The sequence below is a fragment of the Sinohyriopsis cumingii genome, chromosome 2 (genome assembly GCF_028554795.1).
Source record: "Sinohyriopsis cumingii isolate HCF-2022 chromosome 2, ASM2855479v2, whole genome shotgun sequence".
In the NCBI taxonomy this organism is placed as follows: domain Eukaryota; kingdom Metazoa; phylum Mollusca; class Bivalvia; order Unionida; family Unionidae; genus Sinohyriopsis; species Sinohyriopsis cumingii.
The window spans coordinates 85,399,031-85,426,577 of NC_142962.1; the positions used below are offsets into that span (position 1 = coordinate 85,399,031).

At 33.9% G+C, this 27,547-nt stretch overlaps 1 protein-coding gene across 1 annotated transcript in view; it reads left to right on the plus strand.

Annotated features, from left to right (window-relative positions):
* The window catches only part of LOC149805308 (uncharacterized), a 471,406-nt gene that overhangs the window by 333,510 nt on the left and 110,349 nt on the right, over positions 1 to 27,547 (plus strand). Inside the window, exons 83-91 of the mRNA XM_089934018.1 lie at positions 1,666 to 1,919; positions 3,233 to 3,363; positions 3,610 to 3,763; positions 7,343 to 7,564; positions 8,331 to 8,424; positions 11,415 to 11,532; positions 17,690 to 17,838; positions 20,430 to 20,563; positions 24,306 to 24,578. Coding sequence (XP_089790144.1) covers positions 1,666 to 1,919; positions 3,233 to 3,363; positions 3,610 to 3,763; positions 7,343 to 7,564; positions 8,331 to 8,424; positions 11,415 to 11,532; positions 17,690 to 17,838; positions 20,430 to 20,563; positions 24,306 to 24,578 — 1,529 coding nt within the window. The remainder of the gene's footprint in view (positions 1 to 1,665; positions 1,920 to 3,232; positions 3,364 to 3,609; positions 3,764 to 7,342; positions 7,565 to 8,330; positions 8,425 to 11,414; positions 11,533 to 17,689; positions 17,839 to 20,429; positions 20,564 to 24,305; positions 24,579 to 27,547) is intronic.

Here is a 27,547-nt window from a genome sequence, read left to right on the forward strand (position 1 = left end):
TGTTTAGGTAAGATCCCTTTATTTTTTGCACACGGTCATTACCACCAAATTATAATTATTTATTTTACATATAGTTTATCATACACTGAAATTAGTAATAATATGAATATGGTAATCCCTGTCAGAACAGAACACCTCTATTCATCATATCTTGGCCTTTTTCAAATAATTTCTGATGCATGCATGGAAGGCAGCATCACTCCACTGCCAGCAATTTCACCAAAACAATACACACACAAAAACAGAGATCTATTTGTTGGTCTACTTATCCTACTGGGACTAACTACAATAGACCAACTTTTTAAAGGCAGAAAAAGTAACTGCTATAATTGACCAAACAATAGTAAATTTCTTTTGTTTTTAAAATGTACCCATAAAAAATTAGTTTTGCTCAAACTTCAAAGAAAACTGACCACCTTTGAAGCACTGATCATTTTGTACTAATACTAAGTTAATGAAGAAAAAAATCAGCATCAGTGTTCTACAATTACTTAATGTAGCCGTTGCAATAAGAAACAGACATCTGTTTGGTCCTCCAAAGCTGTCCTTTAGCAGTAACTTCAATAACACATGCACCCTTCATCAAAGAAAGCTGACTACAGTCTTCAATAAAAACAAATAACCTTTCATCACAGGAAGTCAGCACTAAGCTTAAATAAAAACAATGGAATCTGATAGATTGTTGCATTTTCCAAAGTGACCTGAATGTGATTATTGTGCCATAAAGTTTAATTTTTGCTTAAGGTCACTACCAGTGGTAGCAAAAAACACTGCAAATTAAATGTCCAATCTTATGAAACCACAGATATCTCACCATCAAGTTAATTAAGGATGGGCTATCTCGCAAAGATGTTAGTTAAACTTTTTTATTTGTTCAATTTTTCATTTCTCTATCAATAGCCTCATCTCCTGGGTAGCCTCGGCAAGGTGATACTGTCCCAAAATCTAGGCTAATTTAAGTTCATGTATTTGTAGCATGTAAACAGATATAGCCATGTGCTACTTGCAACAACTGTAGTGAATTGCCTTGGAGACAATTGGATATTGATCAAAATTTAAATAAATACTTCTTATTTGTGTTTTCTAACAGGATGTGAGTCATGCACAAAGTTTATAACATGTGATGCATACTCAAATTTGTGGATTTATTATATACAAGTACAGTACTTAATGGATTATAGATTGTACTACACAAATTCAAGTTGTCAATATACATGTGTTTTCAAACCAGCTTGCCTTCATTTAGTCAAAAGCATCTATTTTTGTATCCACTTTTATTACCCCCCTCCTAGCCTGCCATATTTTAGGCAAATGCATAATTTTCTTCAGTTAACTGACTTGGTTGGTTATAACACAGTTTGGTCTATAACATGGTTGGGTTCTATGGACCCCAACTAGCTTTGGTCACTGTGTGCATACAAATAGTCTTATATTATTTATAATGATTTATCACCATAGAAGATCTTGGACTTTTTACAAGAAGCTTGCATAGCAAAATGTTAATTGTGCTTTGTAAGCTAGGTGAGTGATATCAGAACTACCTGGACATCTTGTTTTCCTCAATGGATCAGGTGAATAACTGTTTCATACTTACTCCTGCAAATTATTATCATTATTACTATTATTATTGTTATTATTATCATTATTATTAATATTAATATTCAGATTGTCAGAACAGCAGGTGGCTGGCAAGTCCTCTGGTACAATTTACCAGCAGTCTACTGACACACTAACAGCTGCATGGCACTTCAATGACACTGAGATCCTTGATCCTGAGGTGCTGGACAATATTGAGACCACTTGGTATACTGTTGGGACATATCCTCTGGGTGAAAACATCTGGAACATGACCGAGTCACCTCTTTCTCCATTGTATGAGGCCTCACTTCCTCTAGGGCAGGTGGTGCCATACCTTGGAGGTAATCATGTAGTGTTTACCTACTTATGACTTATATTAATGAAGCATTTTGATATAATACATTTAATGATCTCCAGTAAAATTTATTTAGATCACTTAAGCATCAATCACTTGAATACTCTGTATCAAAGAATTTAACTAGTCCCTGCATAAAACCATTATGCTGTCTTCAACCTCCAAAACTTGAAACTACTGAAAACTTGAACAAAATCATGGACGCATAGCATTATGTATACCACCTTGTCGGCCGATTCAGCACATCAGGTAATTCTGCACAACAATACATCATTTCCATAAACATTGGTTTACGTGTTTTTTTGGGTCAAAAATCCATTTCATATCAAGAAAGATTGATCGTACTTTAATTAAGAAAAGTGAAATGTATAAAGTGCATAAAAATATCCCACATTTTGACTTGAAGTGCATATGAAAATGTGATTTCTAAATGTCAACATGAAGACCCACTCCATGACCTTCTTGAATCTGTAACCCAGAAAATCTTATTTACTATGTATCTGTTAAAATCATACAAATAAATAATTATATAAAAGATGGAAATGTATACCTTAAAAAAATTCTGCATCTTAATACATCTTTCCAATTTTTCAAGAAGTTGTGCCACACATACAAAATTGTCTGCTACCCAACATATCAACTTGCTGATAGAATGGGGTTCTCAAGAAATTCCCTGGCATATAGTCTGTTTCTAAATTCTTTTGTAATAAACATATTACATCCTATTCATTGTTATCTCTCTTCCACTTAATATCTTATTTTTTATAAATGTTGAACTTTACTCATTTTTTTACAAGATCAGTTTAGTTTGTTTAATAACTCGTGCCATTTATTGGCATTGTTACATTGAATTTTGTAAACTAGCTTTAAACCTGACCTAATTACTTGACTGATATGCTGACAGAACAGTCCAAAGTAATGTATTTCATTTATGTAGCCCAATTAATAAACATTACATCTTTTCAAAGATGTGTGCAGAATAGGCTGACATATTGGGAGTCATGAAAACATGGGGGTGGTATCCTGTGTGTCCAAAATTAATATTATTTTGAACAGAATATTCTGGTGACAATTGACAATTTTCAAATGGTAAGTATTGCAGTATTTTATTTTCATCAATCGGTTGAATTTGGTATGCATTTTGCTTTAATATTGGAGATGGAAACCTTACATGTGCAGATATGCCCAACAGCATTGTATATTTATTTATCCATTTACCCTTTTTAGTATCTATTTTCATTCTGTGAATTACTTATACTAATCCTGTGTAGTCACTAAAGTGTATTTCTATGCTTCCAGGAAAACCCAACATTGTGTCCTTGTTCGCGAGGAACAAAGCTGGTTTGACAAGCCATGTGATATCCCCATCAGTTGTGGTTGATCAGACTCCTCCCTTGGTGGGCATTGTCACTTGCCCAACATTTGTACAGGTGAGAAGGTGGTCACAAATAAGTTTGCACATTTTCAGTATCTTTTCAGGTACCATTCAAGTTGTTTATAAAATGGTCAACATATATACAGAAGTGACTGTCTAGTCTGTCTTAAGTATTTTCCAACTTCCTTTTAAGCGTGCATGTTCTCCTGTCTTTTTCCTAAAAACTGCCTAAAAATTCATCATGTTGAAGACTAACCTGGTTTCATTTATTTTATTTACAAAATATTTTGTCTTGTTATAGGACCATACAGCAATGGAGTGTGAGTGGAGTGGTTTCTTTGATGAAGAGAGTCCAGTAGTCGGGTTTAGAATCTCTTTGGAGACTGATATAGGAGAATCAGTTGTACTGCATTATACAGAGCTTCCTGGCAACACCTGGTCATACACAGTCAAAGGTGGGCAAATTTTATTTCTTGTATGGTGTTGAAGATGTTATGACAGGTTTGGAAATCCATGATCATTAAGTATATCACAGTAATTTCATCCTGCATAGTCAAATTTCACCTGTTTTGTTTAGGGATTTTGAATACATTTCTCTCATGATAACTTGTGCACAGTAGGGTCCAAGAACATGTCCTGCATTTTTTCTGAAATGTGCTTCTGCAATTGTCCTCAGTTCAAAATCTGTAGCTCCAGTTTTGGATGAGATTTTGCTAGATGGAGTGAAATCTCTGCAAGATCTTCCCAAGACTCAGGAAAATCATGGCAAACTTTGGTTGGCCAGAGAAATTCATTGTAACAGTTCAGCAGTTCCATGATGGCATGCTTGCTCATGTTGTGAACAATGGTGGGTGATCTAAATTGTTCCTGTTTAGCAGTAGAGTCAAGCAAGTCAGTGTATTGGCCCCAGTCATCTTCAGTTTGATGTTATATGCCATGCTTACTGAAAACTTATATGACACTGGGATTGACATCATATACAAGACTGCCAGATTTGGATATTTTTGGGATGGTTACAAATCTTATGCATTGGACACTCAAAGCATGAATGTTATGAAAATATGATATAAATTGTTTTATAAGTTAGTGCATTTATTAGCAAGAAATTAAGTATTCTGATTCAAATGGAATCTAGTAGAGAAAAGCCTAGAAAAGTTGCTTCTTTATGCACATTTTCAATGATAGAATGAGTACATATGTACTCTACTGACACTATTCAGTTACCAGTTCTCCCTACAAAACAATTAAATATTGAACATGTGATCAATGTTGAAAGTATTTAGTAGTTTAATATGCTTAAATTTAAGTTGGCGGTTGGCACTAGAGCCCATTTTTTGCCCCTGCCCCTTTGTGTTGAATAGCAGAAAGGATACATATGCAATATCTATTATTTATTCAGTTAACTGACTTGTCTTGATATCATACATTAGTGTACATAGCTTGATGGAACTTTGTGGCCCCTTGACTATAATGTTAGTGAGGTTTCACTTTATATTCCTTGGCAAGTGTGTTGCACGCAAATTGGGCATCTTATCTTCAGGATCTAAGCCTAGGTGTTGTTATGTTGAATCTTCCCTTATATTTTCCTTTCCACTTCCCAGTTTTAGAGCCATTTAAGAATAAGTGGTGAAACTTGGTATATATAACTATAACATGTGTGATGTGTGTTGTATACCACATTGGGAGTATTACCCTTATGATCAAGGTCACAGGTCAGTATGTTAGATTTCAGTCACATTTGCACATCTGCTTTCTAACTTAACAGCTTTTAAGATAAATGAATGAAGCTTGACAGAGTTTTATACTGTCACTAGAATTGTACACTTGTGACCTTGTCAAGGTCAAGGTCAGTAACTTAAGGTTGTTTTCTTTCAGCTTTTTGATCACAAAAACTGTCTGTGGCAATTCTCAATTTTGTGACATCTCCTATATATTACAGTCAAGGTTTTATTTTCAAAGTCAAGGTTATATATATTATTATACATTTTTTGGTACCCCCTTTTCTGCACCTTTCCGTTAATAAGATAGGGCAATCAGACATGATTAACTCTTCATGTGCTTCCATTAACTTTATAGCTTTGTCTTAAACAAGTCATAATCAGATTTCATTATTATGAACATTTGTGACCTCACTGTCATGGTAGGTTGGGATACAAATTCACTGAATTTGTATGTTTAATTTGAGCTAACTCATCCACATTCCATTTATGACACTCACATAAATCATTCAATCCACACATTGGGCTTACCATTGGAGGACATTAGCAATGTTATTAGCAACCTCTTGTTGCATCAGATTTTTGTCAGGTCTGCTTTAACATAGGTCACATGTAAGTACCACTCATTCAGGTACCACCATTTAACATTGGTTAAGGGTTCATTTTTATGTATGGTTACATGTCCATAGCTGCCAACCCTCACAAATTTGGTGTGAATATCACGACTTTTTTAGCAATTCATGAATTCATGCCACAAACCAAAATTTCACGAATTCTCCAATTCTCAATTATTTTAAATCTTTAATAAAATAACCGATTTCCCGTTAAGCGCAAGTCGTGATATTGGCAGTTGCCGAAACGGTCCAGTACTGCTGGTCGCAATATTAGTAGAACTACAGCCGATTAGTACAGTTGGCCCGGTGCAAGCATTTTAGCCTATTTTAATCTATATGTATAAAAATAGTTTTACAAATGCTTTTGAGAGAAACTGGGGCCTAACCAGAATTTTGTTCCGCGCATGCGTCACCAGCTCTGCTTTTAGTTAATGTTCAGCATTGCATGTAAGATCTTGCAAATGTCTTCACCACCAAGGAAAAAGAAATGTATTGCTCAAAAAGTGAAGTTTAAATTGGAATATAGCAACAATTGGCCACGCAATCTGCCATTAAACATTCATATACTCATGCTTTTTGCACACAGTGTGCAAAAAATATTAGTATTGGGCATGGTGGCAGAGACAATATGAGGAAGCACATTGGTTGCAAAAAACACCTTGAACTTGGAGAAAATTAAGAATTCGCAGATTTCAGCTCTGGAATATTTTAAGCCATTGGCGTAAGACCTGCAAACTACCAATGTTGAAGCATTATTTGTGAGTTTTCTTGTTGAACACAATCTACCATTATCAGTTGGAGACCATGCTAAACATTTGTTCTGACAAATGTTCCCAGACTCGAAAATCACTTCCAAATTTTCCTGTGGAAGAACCAAAAGTACTGCAGCAACATTGACAACAAAAGAGTATTTCTCTAGTGAGGAAAAAAAAGACAGACTTTAGGGCCTCCTTAGCTGCAGAAAATTTGTCAGCAATTTTAGTCACCAGGATCAACCAGCAGGCAAGAAATCTGAACTGTTTAGAAAACAAATTTACAACCAAGCAGTTGAGGAAGTTTAAGTCTGCAACAGTATTATGTCTTGATAAATAACCACAAGAACAAGGAAAGTTTATGAATACCATAATAAAAATAAATGCAGATATATTTCTGCACATATTAGTGTTTTAGTTTTACATTGTGATGTTGATATAGTGTAGTATTGATGGTCAGAGTGGATGGAGTTATTGTCATAGTATTTTTCACTAATTCATGTCCAAATTTACTACTTTTTATCCCTATTTTCACAAATTGCGAGCCTGAAAGGTTGGCAGTTATGCATGTCCCAAATGCAGAGAGGGGTTTATTTTTTATATGGGGACTACAGAGTCAATCAACAATGCTCTTATATAACTTTTCAGCCCTAACTTCCATCTAGCTCTCAGGCAAGGTCAAAGTCATCTGAAAATTATCTTTAAAGTTTTCAATTAAAGTTTATTTTAATATGGGCATAAGTCCAAAACCAATACAGGGAGAGCTATCATACCTGTAATGTAGCATCAGAAGCCACATTCTTTCAAAGTCATGCACCTTAGCCACATTTGCAACCTCAGGTAAGATCAGGTTCAAGGTTATTTGAATGCAATTACTTACTAGTATCAGGCAGGGGAGAAAACAAAACACATCCAAATTCCTTGGATTTTCTTTTTTTATATATATCTAGAGGTTGACTCAGAAGTATTACATGGAAAGACCTACTACATTAAGGTTGTGGCTGTCAACCAACTGAACCTATCCAGCTCAGCCTACTCTGGGCCAATCACTGTGGATAAGACACCTCCTTCTGCAGGAATAGTGGTGGAACTACTAAGGGATTACAGGGTTAATGTTACCAGTGATGTTGACACAGTGCAGAAAAATCTACTTGCCTGTGAAACAGAGGAAGGTATAGAATTACATATTCTCTCTCTCTCTCTCTCTCTCTCTCTCTCTCTCTCTCTCTCTCTCTCTCTCTCTTTCTTTGCAGGGAGACAGATAAGATGTAATTTATATTTTAGTCTATCTGTCTCTCCCTGTAACTCAAGGGTCTGATGGCTACTTTTTATCTATATTGCCCTTTTACTCAGTCTGTCTAATGCCTCTTTTCACTATGAAATATTGGAAGATTTTGCCTATTTCGTTTTAAAGAAAAATTTGATTTATGGTGTCCATTCCCAATTTTCATTATATAATACATACAGTGCTTCAGCAAGATTTGAGAATGAATGTGCAGGGCCACAAGTGTGTTTTTCCAAAAACTTAGAGCCTATAGACTAGTTTATGGAAAAAAGAAAAGACATTGGATCCATGATGAAAGAATACAAGTCCAGGAAGCTTGGGCTCATGATCTTGAGATATCCAGTTCTAATTCAAGGAATATCATATCACCTGCCTTAATGGGTAATTTAATCTATTAATTACTAATGGTGTTACAAGCATAGAATACTCCACCATATGGAGATTGATATTTTCAAAAGATGGAACTATTAGTGTATTATGTGACACTACTTGAATTACACAACTGGCCCTTCTTGCAGGCTTTATTCAAGATAATGGAATAAACAATTTTGGTTGCACAAGTGAATAGTGGATACTAAAACATGAACTCTTTTAGAACTTAAATATTCCAGAAATAAATTTTGACTTCACAGAATATTTATCAAATTTTGCAGAATGTAAGAGGATAGATTCTGTCTGCCAAGAGAGCTTCACAAGTATTTCTGCTGCCTGGCAACCCTTCAGAGATGAAGAATCAAGCATTTCAAAGTATGTACTGGTATATGTATTATGTTAATTCTTTTAGCTAGTATTCAAATGATTCCTCTTATTTGCTTCTTTGTTAATTTGAATTTTAGATCATTAATGGAACTATTCTAGTCACTGATTATTTATTCTGACTCCACTTGAAGAAGTCAGCTATAATAGTAATCATAATGAGTGTCCATTTATCCATCTCTCCATTCAGGCTTTGGCGTTTACTTAAGATCACTAGGAATTATTGGCATTTCAACCAAATTTAGTATGAAGATTTATAAAGTTATCTGCCTCTTGAGTGGCCACCCCATAATAAGAGTGCAATCCCTGATACAAGAATATTAGATTCTTATTTGTTTTTTCCCCAAAGAAGGCAACATATTATTAGGCAGAAAAGATGACTTCAGAAAGAGATGTTTCAAGTATTTATCAAATATTGAATCGGTTTTTCAGCATTATAGATCATCATTCATTTGTTCATCCTTTCACATTTTGGTTGTACAGAAGTATTATTGGATCTCGGTTAAAAGAGCTTTGATTGACTGGATCTTGGAAGAGGGAGATTGTCGTCATTTTACAATATCATTTAGCAGAATTATGGCCCCTAATTTTCCGTCAGCCCCACATATATTTTCACAGAATAGTTAATTGTTCTTAGAGTACAATCAGATTTGCTGCTGTTCATATTCACAGTGTTTGACACACTTGACATTTCCATTTTGTGGAGTTATCATACATGTGAGGATTTTGCTACCAAGATGATGGGTGTCTCCCATCCCTCCTGTCACTCAGTGAAATTTCCCATTTATGCAAAATTATTTTTGGAATAAAAAATTATTCCATTTTTGTTCACTCCTTCTTTCATGTGTAGTATATGTACAGTAATGCTGCCTATGATCATATGACAGTGAACTGGTTTAAGAAGTGCAAGATGATTTCATTGCATTTTACAAGCAGCTTAAAGCAACTAACACCATACTGATTCTTGTTGGCAGTGTCAGTTGACTTCAGTCAAGTTTGTCAACATGAATTCTACTATGTGTGGTCTGCTACAAGTCTGAATGAATTAACTGATTAAGGATAATTACTGAAAAGCTTAATTAGCATAAAACAGTTGGTTTTGCTTTGGTGTTTAAAATTGGTCAAAACACCAAAAGCCAAGCAACCAAAATATCACATGAAATTTAATGATGGATGGAAACAGGAATTTTTGTAATTGGATTGAAGTAAAAAGGCCATGAATATGCATTCTACCCTTCATGTAAAGCTAATTCTAACATCTGCTATGGTAGCAGGAATGACATTATGTGTTATGCAATTTATCACAACATATTAAAAGTTAAAAGAAATAAGCCATCACTGAAATCCATGTTTTTGGAGTCTGCCTGAAATGTGGTTAAAGCTGTATGTGCTGAGACACTGTTTGCTAACATGTAGCCAAACATAATCTTCCATTTACAGCAATAGATCATTTTTCAAGTGTAGTCTAATTAATATTTCTTGACTTGGAAATTTGCAAATCTCCCAATTTATCTTAAGCTGGCTTCTTAGTTTTCTCACATGTATGAGTTATGGACTTTGATTAACACACAGACTTTCATTTTTTACACAGTGAGTGTTTTTTTTATTATCAGGTTGTAATCAGATATTGTGCAGTTTTATTTTGATTACATCTAAGTTTCACATCATTATTAGCATTTTGTATAATCATTTTGTAGAGCTATGGCCCTGATTGTCTGAACACTTTTTTTTTTTAACCATGCTCTGTTTCTCATGGTCCTGCAGAGTCATCTTTAGTTATTTGGGCCCTTTGCAATGATATAATTTGCCAGTAGATCGGACCTGATTTAATCACTGTCCAGTTTTGGTGTAGATTAATGTTTGCAAGCAGTGATGTATGCTGTCTTTAATCAGTTTTGATTAGATACTCAGAAAGGTAATTAAAAGACCTGTAGTTACCTTTTATTCATCTTGACAAAGCATATATAATACTGGTTGTGTATTTAAGCAGAATTGATTGCAGATTTAGGATATTTTGGTTTTGAAAATTAATTAGAATGTAATAGTTACCAGTTTAAGCAACGATTATTTTTCTGAAGTGAAATGTAAATGAGATGCTGGAAAATGAAAGTTTGGCATTTTGAAAATGTCCAAACTTACAGTCTAAGGAAAATGTGCAATACATTGGTAGGTACAAAATATAAAAGATCTCTGACAGTCTCTTGCATTCAAAACTTCCCTGCAGGCACATGTTTCCATATGGAAGACTCCATTTACTGACTTCAAATATTATATGAATTTGCATGTTCTTTATAACTGGCAAAATATATGGAATGAAATTGCCACCAACAAGCTTTACAACATTCAACCTGTCATGGGTGTGTGTTTACCCTCATATAGAAAAAAGTCACAGAGATGAGGTGGTATTGTGCCAATCGTATATGTGATAACTATACCTGACTCATACATACTGTACAAAAAGTGAACATTGACCAAAGTGCAAACCTGCAAGTGTCTACTAATAGTAGAACATAATCTTGTTGAGTGTGCCACCTTTTTCTCTGTGAAATAGGTTTTAAGATGTGAACTCAATGTTAAGAACTTAGTGATCATGATTTACCACCAGAGAAAATCATAAACTTTATTATGGGAATACAGGTTTCATAAACAATTTTGACCATATATTTTAAGGATTTTTTTATTTGTTACCATTATCCTTTATTTTATACACATTTTAAGGAATATTAAAATGTTCATCTTTTCCATAAAATACCTCACATTTACATTTACTTGAAAGGGTTGATCTTCTTAATTCTTTTTGTTAAATACAGTTCTTAATGAGCACCATAGAACCATATACCCATTTATGAGTTAAAATGCTTATATATATATATATATATATATATATATATATATATATATATATATATAATCTTTCTGAGTGATTTAAGGATGGAGTAAAATGGCATTATAAACTTTTGATTTCTACTTTTTTTTCTTAGATATCAGATTGGTGTTGGGACCACACCTGGAGGAACACAACTTAAGTCCTTCTTTGATGTCCCAGCAGAATCCAACAACTATGTCATCAAGGGACTGGATCTATATGGACTCCGACAGGTTATTTCATATCCCCTGATGATTTATAAATCAAAACAGATTTTCCTTAAGTGCAGGTTACTTGTTGGCAAACATATTTGATACATTCTCAGTGACCATTGTCGAATGTATACTTACAAGTAAAGAATAATACAGTTGGGATGTAATTATTATCCTCATTTTTCATATTTTCTTGTGTATTACAAAATCTGATCACCATAGCATTTCAAAAGTAGTCTTTGTTATGTATGTTAATTTTCAATTCCCAAAATGTAGATCAAACGGAACTCACTAACAGTAAGAGGGTAAAAACAAAATGTAAACAAATTAATCTCTTTGTCATCACTGTAAGATCATGCATTAGAGAATGATTGCCATTTTGACCTACAGTGTTGGTCTATCTGTAATTATCTAGTATCTTGTAAATCCTTTCATCTGGTACTCAGAAAATATTATGGGATGAATAGTTATCCATTGTCCATTGTCTGATGTTCATATTCCAATGCGTGTGTGTCTGTCAGTAAAAGTTTTTATTACTAATTCTATTAAGTTAATGGGAGGATTGACATGAAATTCTACACACACTTTCATCCCTTAGTCTGGTTAGTCCTTTCTAAAAATGGTGCTGCTCAGACATCCAGTATGACTGATACAGTAGTCATCTTGAAAATCGTGTTATTGATACTCATGAATTAATGGTGAAATCAACATCATTGGTTATATCAACATGGTTTTTTTGCTAAAATAATTCTTACAATGTTGAGTTTAACCTAAATGAAAGCAGACAGCTTGAAAACCTTGTTAAAGCTAATTCATTTGAATAGAAAATTATATCAACATTGGCTTTCACCAGAAGACATGCTATTATGTCTAGTTGCTCCAAAATGAAAATGGTTCTGCTTGGACATTCAATATGGCCACCCAATGCCATTTTTAAAATCGAATCACTGCTCCTTATAAATGGATGGTCATATCAACATGGGATTTCACTGAAAGACTTCCAATGATGTTCACTTGATTGTAAAAATAAAGGTGCAGATCTAGCATACAATATGGCTACTGCAACAGCCATCTTTAATGTCTTGTTACTGCTACCCTTTCTGAATGGAAAATCATATAAAGTTTTCACTAGAAGTTTTATTATATCTGGTTGATCTAAAATAATACAGCCACCACAGCAGCCATCAAGAAAATCTTATTGCTGTTCCTTGATGGAAAGTCATATCAACATTGGATAGGTATGGCCACCATGGCAGTCATTTTAAAAGTGTTGTTTCTAGTACTCCTAAATGGAAAGTTGTATCTTCTACATAGGCTTGTACCAGAAGACTAATTATGTTGTCTAGCTGGTCTTGAATGAAAATGGGGCTAATCTTACCACAATACGGCTGCCATGATGAGCATATTAACATTCTGTCTCTTGAATCAATGGTCATAACTACATGTAGTATTCATGAAACATGTTCCAATGGTGTCTAGTTTGTCTAAAATGAAAATGGTGCCAGTCGTATATGGCTAACAGAGTGAAAATGTGTTAGCTCAAGAATCTCAGGTTTGGTTAAATATTCAGCAGTTAAAAAGAAGAAATGGCCTTATCTTGAATTCCACGAAAATCTTTTTAAGACAGTATAGTGTCAGGCCCTTCTAGGTACTCCTGTCATGGAATTACTATCACAGGATGAAGCCGGGTTGGGACTGGATTTGGGAAGACACCAAAAGCAACTGCGTTTACAAGATGTTTATTTATAAATGCAATTTAAATATAACAAATCTGACACCATTATAATCAAAAGATAAGGAAAATGATAAAGTTCCTAACATGGAACTATCAACAATTAACTCAACGAAGAAAACAAAACTCCACATTAATTTAACGAAAGGAATTTCAAAACAAACATGAATTCCTATCACTGATCAACAAAATAAAAGTGACCTACACCTCAATATAAAAAGTCTTGAAGGTATCGTTCAAACAACGATTTACAAAAGAATGTAATTATGTATCGTTCAAATAATGATTCAGAAAAGAATGTAATTTTGTATTGTTCAAATAACGATTCAGAAAAGAAATAATTATGTATCGTTCAACTAATGATTTAGAAAAGAATGTAATTATGTATCGTTCAAATAACGATTCAGAAAAGAAGTATAAATTACTAACCTATCATTCATAAAATGATATTGAAAAGCAGTGCAAATTACGAACCTATCGATCGTAAAACTATTGAAATAGAAATGAATGAAATGATGAACCTATCAATCGTTCACACAACGGCATTGCAATACGAATGAACAACATTATAAACCCATCCATCTTTCACACAACGGCATTGCAATAGGAATTAATAACATTATAAACCCATCTATCTTTCACACAACGGCATTGCAATAGGAATGAACATAAACCTATCGATCGTTCACACAACGGCATTGCAGTAGGAATAAACATAAACCTATCAATCGTTCACACAACGGCATTGCAATAAGAATGAACATAAACCTATCGATTGTTCACACAACGGCATTGCAATAGGAATAAACCTATCAATCATTCACACGATGGCATTGCAATAGGAATGAACAACATAAACCTATCGATCATTCACACAATGGCATTGCAATAGGAATGAACATTATAAATCTATCGATCGTTCACACAACGGTATTGCAATAGGAATTAACATAAACCTATCGATTGTTCATTTAACGATATTTTCATATAACGATATGAATGAATAAAATTATTCGCCTATCGATCGGTCACATAGCGATATAGCAATACGTGTAATTATTCGCCTATCGATCGTTCAGATAACTATATAACAATGTGTAATTATTCGCCTATCGATCGTTCATATAACAACTTAATAGGGATGAATGACATTATGAACCTATCGATCGTTCATATAACCATAGTAATGAATGGAATGATGAACCTATCGTTCGTTCACACAACGATAGTAATGAATGGATTGATGAACCTATCGATCGTTCATATAACGATAGTAATGAATGGAATGATGAACCTATCGATCGTTCAGATAACGACATAACAATAGGGATGAATGACATTATGAACCTATCGATCGTTCATATAACGATAGTAATGAATGGAATGATGAACCTATCGATCGTTCAAATAACGACATAGCAATAGGGATGAATGACATTATGCACCTATCGATCGTTCATATAACGATATAACAATAGGAATGAATGACATGATGAAATGATGAACCTATCGATCGTTCATATAACGACATAGCAATAGGGATGAATGACATGATGCTATCGATCGTTCATATAACAACATAGCAATAGGGATGAATGACATAAATGCAATTGTGGAAATAACATGGAACACTACAACCATCTTGGCACCCATTTGACAACCAAGATGTTAACTCCGGTTCCACGCGCTCTAGTAAATGGTCAGAGAAGCACCCACAAATGGTCCGCTCCTCTCAGTCTGCTGAAGGATCCCCTCACATCACAGACCCATTGGTCGCGAAGCCCTGGTCCCTCGCACAGAAGAAAACCAGTTCCCTCTTCCGATCCAACATCACCAAACACAGCGCATACGTCACAGTAACCCCCACATAGTTCTGTGACTCCACATCAAACGATGTACAAGGCATGGCAGGCATGTATAAAGCAGCTCTACAGCTGGTGACTCCACATCAAACGATGTGCACAGCATGGCATTTAGGCAGCTAAAATGATAACAACTAAACTGTGTAGTACACATGACACGGTTAAGTACTTCTTCAGTCATATATGTAGCGCATGCGTGCACATGAATTCATTACCCAATACATTAATTGTTTAATGCAAACATTGTATAATTAAATACAAGTTGTCTGATCAGTTGCAACAAATAGCTAACTCGAACTAGACCATAGTAGTTATAATATAGTGTTGTATAACCTAGGTATTGACTCGCCATAGAATTTAGAATAAATCTATGTTTCCTGCTCGTTAGCTACTGCACTCAATGAATATATTTGCAGATAGAAGTCTTTTTGAAACATTAAGGTTCTAAAACATATAAAGTATGAAAACAATTCTGTCATATAGACGAATGATAATAAAGAATTTCATTACCTCTACAGCTGGAGATTTGCTTCTGTGAAGGGGTGAGCGTCCTGACAAGACTTGGCGTAATGTGATTTGTTTATCGAGAATTTGCACTATATGTACACTAGCTGTGACAGATGCGCAGCTAGGTACTTAGTTTCCCTGCTGCAAGCTTCACTCAGGATTTCGAAATAACTAAGCCGAAAAAAGTATACCACCCTCGGGTGACGTTGTACGTGGCAACGAAACCAGAGTACATTTTTGACAACATATACATATTGATATTACTCCTACCCAATTCCATGACAATTACTTTGAAACTTGGTAAATAGTATGGTTATCCCCTGAATATGCACATATCAAGAAATCACTCTCATTTAGCAATTCTTTTCTTATAGTTGTTGCCCTCTTTTCTCTTGTAGTTTAATGCAGTGTATGACAAAATCTTGTAAGCACAATTAGTGCCATTTGTTTTTATGTATTACTTTGAAACTTTGTACATCTTATAGACATCTTCAAAATCTGCATATATTTACAAATCTTTTTGCTCATGTAATATTTTAGGAGTCATTGCCCTTTTCTCGATGCAGTGTATGATATCATTTTTTTAATGCAACAACTCAAAGACTTGTAGTTTTTAGTGGATTGATTTGAAACTTACTTCATCAGAATTAAATATGCATGTTGACATATAATTGTCTTCATACCACTGGTTGTTTTCAGAGGAGTTGTGCATTTGGACAGTAGATTCAAGGAGCCACAGTGACTCAGTGGTTATCCTGCAGCACTCATGAACAACAGGGTGCAGGTTCGAATCCTACATCAGACTAGCTTGGGTCAGCTATTGTGGTATGTCCTCAGCAAGGCATTTTATTCCAGTTGCCTTGGCACTTAAAAACCTACTTGTATTGCTGTGCTGTAAAGCACAAAACCAAAGCAAACCAAATATCATGGCATATAGTTGGAATACAGGGCTATATTTATGTGAGCATATTGCTCACGATTCCTCTAGTTGTATATGGACTTTGGGGAAAAAGATAAGTGTGCGTTAACAAAATTTCATATCACCTCACCTTGCAATCACAAAACTCCTGAACTTGAGTGCTCACTCACTCTCAGAATGTCATGTGTCTTAAATTTGTACAAAAAACTCTAAATATTGCTGGGCAGACATCTATATCTAACTCTACTAAACTGTTTTGAAATCTTGTGTATTTTGGTTAGTTTCTTTTAAGTTATCCAAGTTTTAATTCTCATATGTACATCCAAGTGAGATTTTTTTATAGAAAACTCTATTAAGATGTACCACTAGGGAAAATCTGGGACTCTTTGATGGAATTCAGTTTGTTTGATAAATTTTGACCCTTTATTTTATGGATTTCGTACTTTTCACCTTTATCTTTTATTTGGTATTACTTTATGTGTATAGGTATTTGAAATAGTTTATCTTCCAACAATATTTTTTGCAATTCTTTATATTTACATTTGTTGAACTTTTAATCAGCACCACAGAGGTGGTATTTTTATAACATACTGTTAAACCCAAGTACATTCATACATACAGGCTGCTACTTTTTTAATATCCTACATATATTTTAATGACACTCTACTGAGGTCCACATCTCATTATAAAGTAGTCAAGACTCTAGCCCAGAGATCAGGGAAAGTAGTCAAGACTCTAGCCCAGAGATCAGGGAAAGTAGTCAAGACTCTAGCCCAGAGATCAGGGAAATGAGTAGGAAAAAATTAACAAGATGGGCATATTGTGTGCCATTTGAGTCCTTTGTTTTGTTTTTTATTGGAGGGAGGGGGGTTGCATTCATCACCTAAGCATCATCAAAGACATCACTGACTTTTCATCATTTCTATATGTGTATCTGACATATGAATACAGGTCATGTTGAACCACTTCAGGATTCTCAACATTTTTTGCATGAACTGAGTAGAATAAGAACAAGTTGAAAATGCTGTTACTTTCTTTGTATGCATGCACCCAATGACCATATTATTTACAGATAGTTTAATGGAAAGAAAAACAACAGTGTCTCCTATTTTTCTGCCAATTGTCTATATTTTTAAAATTTCCTATCTTCATGTCCAGGTATTTGTGACAGTGAAAGGCATAAATGGAGCCAGTCTGGTGACAGTGTCCACTTCTGATGGTGTGTACCTGTCTTACCTGAGCCAAGGACAGGAGCCCCTGTCACATGTTGGGATCTGGGACCACCATCCAGATGCCTTCCACGACATGTAAGACTGACTAAATAAAAGTGTATAAAGACACTTTATTTAGAAATAAGTTTTAAGTGCTGGTACAGTAAAGCTTTAAGGCCTTTCAAGATTCAGTATTATTTTGGTGATTTGGCATATACAACTTTTTGCACATAATGGCAGCATTGTCGCTTTAAGCTTTGGTGTACAGTTCTCTGAGTTTTCATATTTAATTTTTATTTTACCCCCATTAACTTCTATTTCTTTTCTAGCTAGCCCTTCATCAATGAGACCAACTGAATATTGTCTTGAAAATGATTTTCAGTAATGCCTTCCTGCTTTGCAGACTGGTCTGATTACTGCTATAAATGTTAGCAGCTTGACTCAGGATAAATAAAGGCTAAAAGTGGCAGCAAAACTTGGATAACCACACAGTAGACAATGTAAAATAAAAATCAATAAAAACATAAAAGCTATCCTTGTACATAGAAGTTGTACAACAGGCTCCCATTTTTACATTCAGTTGCTCCTTGTTGAATATTCATGTTTCACCCACAAGCTCTGAGCAGCCTACAAAAGGACAGCTTGATATCTGTATCAAATATTTCTTTGCCAGTCTTCACTAACAAGAAAACAGTCTTCTGAGAGTATTGACTTCATTACTGAGATAAAAGTGTTTCCATGTGAACTCAAATAGGAAACTTTATGGTGATGTACCACCAGAGAAGATCTTGGAGTTTTAAAAAAATGCACTTTTTATACATAATTTACCCAATATTTTAAGGATTTTGTATTTTTTACTTTTATCTTTTGTGCTATACATTAAAACCTATCTTGTGAGACCTCCTCTTTTGTCCATTTGCAGTCTCTCAAGTCAGGTGTTCTGTGATAATCAATTTGTGCAAGATTATCATTTTTCAAGGTCCAAAAGTTGCAGTTTAAAAAAGAAAAATATTTATACTGCTGTACATGTATTTTATTTGTTATTTATGTCAAACTATTGCAATCATTTCTTCTCAGAAATTGTGCATAACAATAAAGATAAACATCTATTATAAGACATTTACAGTTATATTTGAATATTATATGTGCATGAAGCTTAGCATATGAAATGCAAAATTAATAACGTAACATTTATTTATCCTGTCTGTAAGTTAACTTTACATATCCATAAATTTCAGACTCACTTTAAATGTAATATAGGAACTGCATGGTTACCTAATGATAACACTTATTCATCCTGTTTATGAATAAGCAGCTTTGATTGGGCTTTAGGTAAATATGGAATATGTATGCACCAATGAATGAAATCAAAAGACACAATCATCCCAACCAGAAACAAAATAAATATATATATATTGAAAGACAAAACCAAAATGCTCAATTCATGGGTGACATAAAGAGATTAACTCATTAAACAAATTGTATAACATGCCTGCACCACAGTGACTACATTGATGACTTGACATGGGTTTTAATAATGGTAACTTTTTTTTAAAAATCAACAAAGAAGATAAATCTTTTACAATAACATTTGAATCTGGAAAATGATAATCACTTATTAAAGACAAGGGCAAAGACTTCATTCACTCCTGGCTAAAATTGACTCCAAAAACAGATGACTTACTCAACTGCTACAATGAAGACCTTTCAAATGGGTTTTCATTATGGCATTATTGTGGTTTTGTGGTTTTTCACAAACAATATTTAATGAAAAAAGCCTTGAATTGATCAAATACATTGGTGACAGTTCCTTTTAATGAAGCAAATGATTATTATATTGGAGATTTACAGGAATTTGTAACTCTGATGGCAGTTAGTGACAGCTACTTTAGTCCAGTTTATGACCTTATGCATACAACAGCTGCCTGCATCAACTATATATTTTAGGATCCAGTAGCCAGACTCAACTCTTTTTTATTCTTTTTGTTTTTTCTAAAGCACAAGTTGTCTCTTAAACAGTCATGGCTTCAAAGGATTAAATTAAAGTCAGTGGTATTTTGCTCTGATTTTGCAGTGCAAAAGCTTTTTACCACTAAGAACTGTTAACAGCACCCTTTCTTTATTGTCTTGCAAGTGTTCTTATAGTTCACTTCACTGGAAAAGTCTCTTGCAGGTAAATGGGGAACACAGAAAGATTACCTGCTCAGGATCATGGGGCTATGATCAGAACACCAAAAGTGCAGAAAACAGTTATGTAGAATCTGACCAGAACATAGAAAGGGAAAATAGCATCTGCAAAAAATTGTCCTCCATCCAACACAGAAGGTTACTGCCTACCAATATTTACCCCTTCCCCCCCCCCCAGTCAACCCCTCACATCTGCATAAGAATTATTCTGGCAGGTTCCTTATTCCACTATTCAGGGATAAAAATGTCAACAAACTTTTATTGACTGTTTACTTACAGTCACCCTTCTTACCTTTAGTGTGAAGTTTCATGAGTTAAAGTATTCTAACTAGCCTACAGTAAACAACAGCCATTGTGTCAACATTTGTTCATACCTTGAGGTGTGCCATAGAATTTATCTCATCTCAAACTGAAAGGAAGAACGTATTTCAACTTTTAGTCCATGTCTTGAACATGATATTCTAAATTTTTTTAATCACACTGATACTTTTTAACTTCAGAGATTACCAGACAGATTTGACCACACTCTATGCTAAATGGGATATTAGTGGTGACCCCTGTCCAGCCATTCAATCTGAATGGGCAGTTGAGAGACTTGATGGACTTAGGATACAGGACTATCTCAATACATATGGTATGTACCTTCAGATACAAAATTTTTGTATCAATTTTACTTTGATTACAATATTTCCACAACTCCTCTGTTGGGATAAATTGTTCTTTAGCTTAGTAATGGCTGTGCATAGTCAAAAATATTTTCATTGCTTGCACTAGTTAGGTACATTCAAGCATCCAGTGTAAGGCTTAGACATGAGAAGTTGTTTGCAATGGTTGTTATTCTCTGTTATATATAAATTTGTATATCTCTAATTGCAGGTATACCATTCAAGACATAAATCATAATATTTATTGTTTGTTCTCTAAAAAAAATTTTTACAGGTAAATTTTCTTAGTAAAAATGTGCTAATTTTAGGAACCTAAGAAAAGTTATAATTTTTTCTTCTAACATATTTGGGGATAAATATACCTGACTAAAATAATTAATAAAATGTGCATGAAAAATGTGACAGTATGGTAGTTATGGCACTTCCAGAAATATACATGAAGCCAATCATAAATGTGAAAATTTTAGCTTTCAAATAAACTGCAGTTACTCGTGGATTGACTTTCATTGTGTCATCAATAGGAGTCCTGAAATACTTAAGATCCTTATTGTACACTTTTGCCTAAAAATTTAAATCACTGCAGCCGACATTAACGAAACTTTCTGTGGAAGAAACTAAAGATATGAATGATAGGTACTACAGTGGAAAGACCACCTGTTCTACAAAATAAAACAATGTTGATCTTTCAAAACACATGGACTATCAAGCAGTGGTCTTTCAATTTGTACAATTGCTTCCAATCCATTATGAAATATGGTTGTCATAACTAAAATAAAAAAAACAGACATTAAATGACTAAAAAAATATTTTTCAAACAAACTTTTTGATTTTACCAACTTTTACACCATTTTGGTTTTTGAAGGCCATACAGATTCATGCTAATGATGCTGATCCAATATCAGGTATGCCTCTCCTCAAATAGTGAATCTTTTAAATGACTTCTAAAGAAACTCCCAAAAGAATTTTGCCAGATTTGAAGTAATTAAATTATTTTGGCGTGAAGGTCTTTCAGTTTTGCACATAATACTGATCTGCTATCCAGAATTGCTGCATTATGTAAATTTGAAAAGACTTCAAATAATTTTTAATATCTTCCTATAGAATTTGAAAAAGTTGTCAGAAAGCATCCTGGCATGATGAACTGTAAATTTTATACAATATTCAAAATTGTCACATTGCTGAAATTTAAAAAAAAGTTCAATGTCATCATCTTAAGAACCAGTCAATCAAATAAACAAATTTGACAGATAGCATCCTGGTAACTAGCTCTTTCAAGATTGTTCAAATGATGTTAAACAGCCTCCAATTTAACCTTTTTGCTAAAAACAGGATAACGTGCCAGATGACTGCTCAACATCATTTCATACACTTTTACAGAAACCTCCTTGAATCAAGGTCTTTGAAATTGCACCTGTGTTGTGCTGTTATCAAAAGTATAAAAAATGCACAATAGAATGCTATAAAAGTTTAATGAAAGTGTCCTACCATGAAGTCCTTTTTATATTATAAAACAATTATACTGATTTGCAATCTAATATTTGCAAAGCACACACAGTATATGATTCTAAAGCAAAACCTTCATAAAAGTCACAATAGGATGTAAAACTTTGTGGACTGTATATGAATATGGTTTCAGGGGAGTTTCCTTATTTTGTAATATTTGTTAAAGAAATTTTGATATATAAATAATAATAATAATAGTAATAAATACTTTATTTTAAGGGGGTGACTTGGTTACAAACAAACATTTTCTGTTTTCTGATCAAGAATTATTCTACATGTCCTTTCCTGGAGTCTGAAAATTATCTCATATTTGTAGCAGTTGTGTTCCTCCAAATTGCATTACAGTAGTCAAGATGCAGTTGCATGTAACGTTTGTGAAATTAACTCTGTAATGTAATGGAACAAAGACTTTGAGTTTCTTTAGGAGCCAAAGATAAGAATTTATTTTCTTTGACTTATCATTTATATGATGAGACCATTACAAGTTATTATCTACAAGTATTCAAAGAATTCTATCTAAACATGTCATTTTCAGATCAGTGTTATCACAGAGAACATGCAGCATATCAGTTTACAGTCTTGCTCTATTCTGCCATGTAGTTATCAACAAGACTTTTCTTTTGTCCATACTGAGGATCATACCATTTTCCTTGCACCATATTTGAAGTCTGTTGAGGGTAGTTTAATGTATTCTGTCACCTTCAGCTTGGTTGCTTTAAAAATACATGATGTCTACAAGGTACTGATTTTACATCCATTAGGGTGACCACCATATCAATCTTGAAAATTTTGTGATCACTACTTATCATGAATGGAATATGATATTGACCTGTGGTTTTCACCAGAAGACCTCTTAAGAGTCTATATGGTCCTAAATGAAAATGATGACAATATGACCTTAAATATGGCCACCATGGTGACCATCTTGAAAACAATGTTTTGCTACTTTTTCTGACTGGATGGTCATATCAACATGAGGTTGGCTTCATATCACATTTGCTTGGTCATAAATGTTAATGGTGCCAATCTTGCATCAAATAAGTTAGCATTGATGGCCATCTTGAAAATCTAATTATCACTACTCCTCGTAAATGAATGGTCATGTGGACATTTTCACCAAAATGACTTTTAATGATGTCTACTTGGTCCTCAGTGAAAATGATGCTAATCTGACATCCAATATGGCCACCACAGCAGGCACTTTAAAAGTCTTGGATTTGCTAAAGAATGACAGAGATAGTCAACATTTAGCAGCTGATAAGAAGAAATGGTCTGAACCTTTGAGATTTCTTCGGGAAGTTTGGTATGCTTTTGCATTGTGACTACACATTTTGTTCTGTAATAAAAAGAAATCTTTCTGATCAACATTTTAAGTGCTATAACCATTTGTATCTTCAATTGTACCCATCCATCCTTCATGATCTTCTCTGGTTATGTTTCTTAAACTTTTTGTTATATCTTCATAAAACATTGTATGCATTTGTATCATAACACGAGTTTGTGCCCCATATAAGATATGACTTTGTCAGATTAATTCTTTCAGAGTATCTCTATATTTGAAAATTATATCTACACTTATGTTACTTTAACCATTATAAGATTTTCAGGAACCTTGATATCACTAAATAATGTGTCTGTCATGCTATTGACAACTAATATCTTCCAAACCATTCAAGATATCTTCATTAAACTTTTTAAACATTTCATGCCATGACTAGAGTTTATACCATACGAAAGAAAGGACTTTGTCAACTTGTTAGTTTTAGAGATGGGTTATTCTGTAAGTACTTTCTGACAGATATTGTTTACATCTCTTTTTGTCCAGAGTAAACAAATTTATGTTCATTTTTTGGCCATTACATTGATTCAGATTAAATGATGATTCAGATTTCCAGCATTCAAATAATAAAGGTTATTGTACCATGTCTTATGTACATTTTAAAATGTATGGGTTGCCACAAAGCAGAAAAGAAATTTTAACATAGCTGAAATTGTTAATTATGGTCAAACATTAGAAATAAAATAAAATTAGTTTTGTTATTTTGGGGTATTTTACTGAGGAAGTTATGTTCAATGTTTATCTAATTAGTTTCTATAAATTTGTCATAAATATCAAATTAAGATCATAAAATTGCTGCATATTTCAAAGCAATTTTTTAAAATTCTTGTTTGATTCTGCCTGAGATTAGTATATATTTCTATTACCAGGAAGGACAATTGGTTACAATGACCAGCTACAATTGGAGGAAGGCCAGCGCTACTACTCTCTCCTGCAAGTGAGGAATGCCATTGGATTTGAGTATACCTTGAGGTCCAATGGTGTTACAATCCACCATGATCCACTGATAGCAGGTCAAGTGTATGATGGAGATGTGGCTGGATATGACCTTGCTATTCTGTCTTCACGACACAAAGCCATGGCTAACTGGGAAGGATTTGGTATGCCCCGAGAAGCAATTAAGAAAATAGATATTCTGACAGGTAGGTACTGTATTGTAATTTTTTACACATTCATAACAGATATTAAAAAAGAAATTACATCATCCTGGCAGTTTTCTTAATTATTTTCCCCCATGTATGTAATGGCAGGTGGGATTAAAGATTGCAAAAAACTAAGTATTGGAATTTGAAGAGAATCTAGCAGACAAATTCTTGAAATTATGATTTTTTGATTATTCACTTGCCTGTTTTTTCTGCATATATATGTGTGTATGAATGCATAGTTCTCTGCTACAAAAATAAATATCAAATAAGTAATCACTGTTTGAAGTATTTATTGTATCAAATACATCATTTTAAGTTGTTTACTGCATCACTAGAGTCTGTCGTTTTGAGCCTTCCCCCCACATCTCTGCCCATGTTTTTTAGTTACAACTCAGAAAGGTTACATATGCAATATTTTCTTCAGATAATTGACTTTTGGGTGTTTCATGATACATTACACAGCATGATAGCACTTTGTGAATCCCAGCTACTGTGTTATAGTGTGGTTTTACTGTATAGCTGTCAGTTCATAAACATATTTGTTTCTGGAGCATATCTCAAACCATATTTTACACAAATTTGGTTTTGCACATGTCAAGAAAGTTGTGTATAGGTGCCTTTTGGTACATAGTATTCTTTAGTCAATCTTTTGTGTGTAGTTATGACTCTCTAGTCTTAACCTAAGTAACAGAAAAGAGTGAACACCAATAAGTTTAGACAAATTCAAATAATAGTCTGTTTCGTAGTATACAAAGTGAAACTTAAAAGGACCTTTCAGTATTGTGTATTTTAAAAGTTATGTCGCAGGTCCAAAAGTTTAAAGTATTCCAAGTGAATTCCATTTTTTTTCTGAATAAATTCCAATATTGAATTTGTTAATGCACCACTAGCCTGTAATAGTGCAGATATGCTAATAGTCTTGATGTATCACAATAATATAATCCAAAATGTCTTTAAATGAATTTTCAATATTCCCCAAAAGTGATTTAGTCTGAGAAGTCTCAATGAGCACTTTGTAATTCCAATTAACAATTTAACTAACCCTTTACGTCATAGAGTGTATGGCTTTCTAGGCACTTGATAGTCCTACCCATTTATGTCGACATCCTCGGGCCCGAGGAAGTATTGTCAACATAGGCAGATGTCGAGAATAGTGTTGGGGGGGTCTGAAAAAAAATACAAGTTAAATTCGTCAGTAAGAGGTGACCTGTCGTCAATGAGTAGCACTTACACTTTGAGAAAACAAACAATGGAAATTTTGAGTACATGAAGACAAAACCAGTGTGAAATACACTTGTAAATTGACAAATTACATTTTGGTTACCTTTATGTAATAAAATCCACAATAAAATATTGCATCGGTCACATCCTGATATGAAAAACATTCACTATGATATTCAAAGTTGATATTCAATGTCGGTATCAGCACATGGTTGCATAGTTGTTATTTACATGCTTCAAAGTACATGTACTTAAATTGTCCTAGATTTTGGTCAGTCTGTACTTCCCATCTTATTGAGGCTACCAAAGGGATGGGGCTATTCACAGGGAAATGAAAACATGTCAGCAAGTTGGTTTAAACAGTACATGTATTTAGTTACAGAAGTCATCATGAAAAGTTCATAAAAGGGAACAAGAGATATGATTAATGAAGGCATAATATTGTATTCATTGACACATGCTAAATAAAGTTAAAAAGAAAACTGTCACAGCACAATTAACTTGTTTTAATCACCGATCACTTTGGAAAATGCAAGAATCAATCAGATTTAATTGCTTTTATTTAAATTGCCACGAGAGGACAATTTTATAGGACCAAACAAAAGCCTTTTTTTCTCTCCGACCGTGACATTAAAGCCTGGTGGCAAGATCAACTAATTGTTGAACAAAGTATGGGTCAGAACTGGCAGCTTGTCAACATAAATGATTAGAAAACAAATGATTTGTTCAAGCTGGGACCAACGGTTTCTGTCAATATGTTTATTTTTTTATCTCGACATCGACATAAGCATGACAATTTTGGTAGTAATAGTAGTCCAAGGGACCAGGATTTTGCTTTTTTTGTCAAAATAGGCAGCTTGTCAACATAAGTGATGTCGATCTGAGTGGGTAGGACTGTATACATGTAACAAAGTACCGGTAACATAGTGCAGTACACTATAAATAGAACACCTTTTACCTATTTGACTTCATACACATAGGCCTGCCAGCCTAACTGTTATAGCAGTGTAGATTTTATGTTAGCATGAATTTTAACCATTTTACATTTTTGGTACATATCTATTATGTATAGAAAGATTAAAGAGTAAAATCTGATTGTAATAATTTTATAATTATTTTTCCCGGAATAAATATGTATGTGCTCTAAAATCCTAAGAGAACTTGTTCACCATCAAGCCAGTGAACCCATGTGACCAGCTGTAGCTTCCATTTCTTATACTTGAAATTTATCAGTTCTTTGTTTACATCTACATCACTAAATCATCTCATTTTGATGAATTATGAAAACTCACCATTGCCTAAATCAATATCAGAGCCTTTACCTATGTTATTGAAGCTTTCATAGTATTAATTCTAATCATGCAAACTCCAAAAAGTACTGAATGAAATCTGCAGACTCCATTTTGGAGAATCGAGAATCCAACCAAGTTACTTTAAATAACCTATTACAACTAGAGTTTAAATAGCCACCATGTGATCAGATGTAATGGTCATTCACATTAATGAATGTAACTCAGAATCTAATAAGGGTTTTTCCCTGAAGGTGGCTCTATGAAAAGCAGCTCCGAATGGCTGATGTTTACAGCAGGCATCCAAATGTGCTTTCGTGAGAAAGATATACAGATGTCCAATTGCTTTTCCATGTGAATCAGGTAGAGGCATCCAAAAGCGCTTCCATGGGAGGGGTAGAGGGATCCAAAGGCACTTACATGTGATAAACGATTAAAAAGCTCCTTTCAAATATA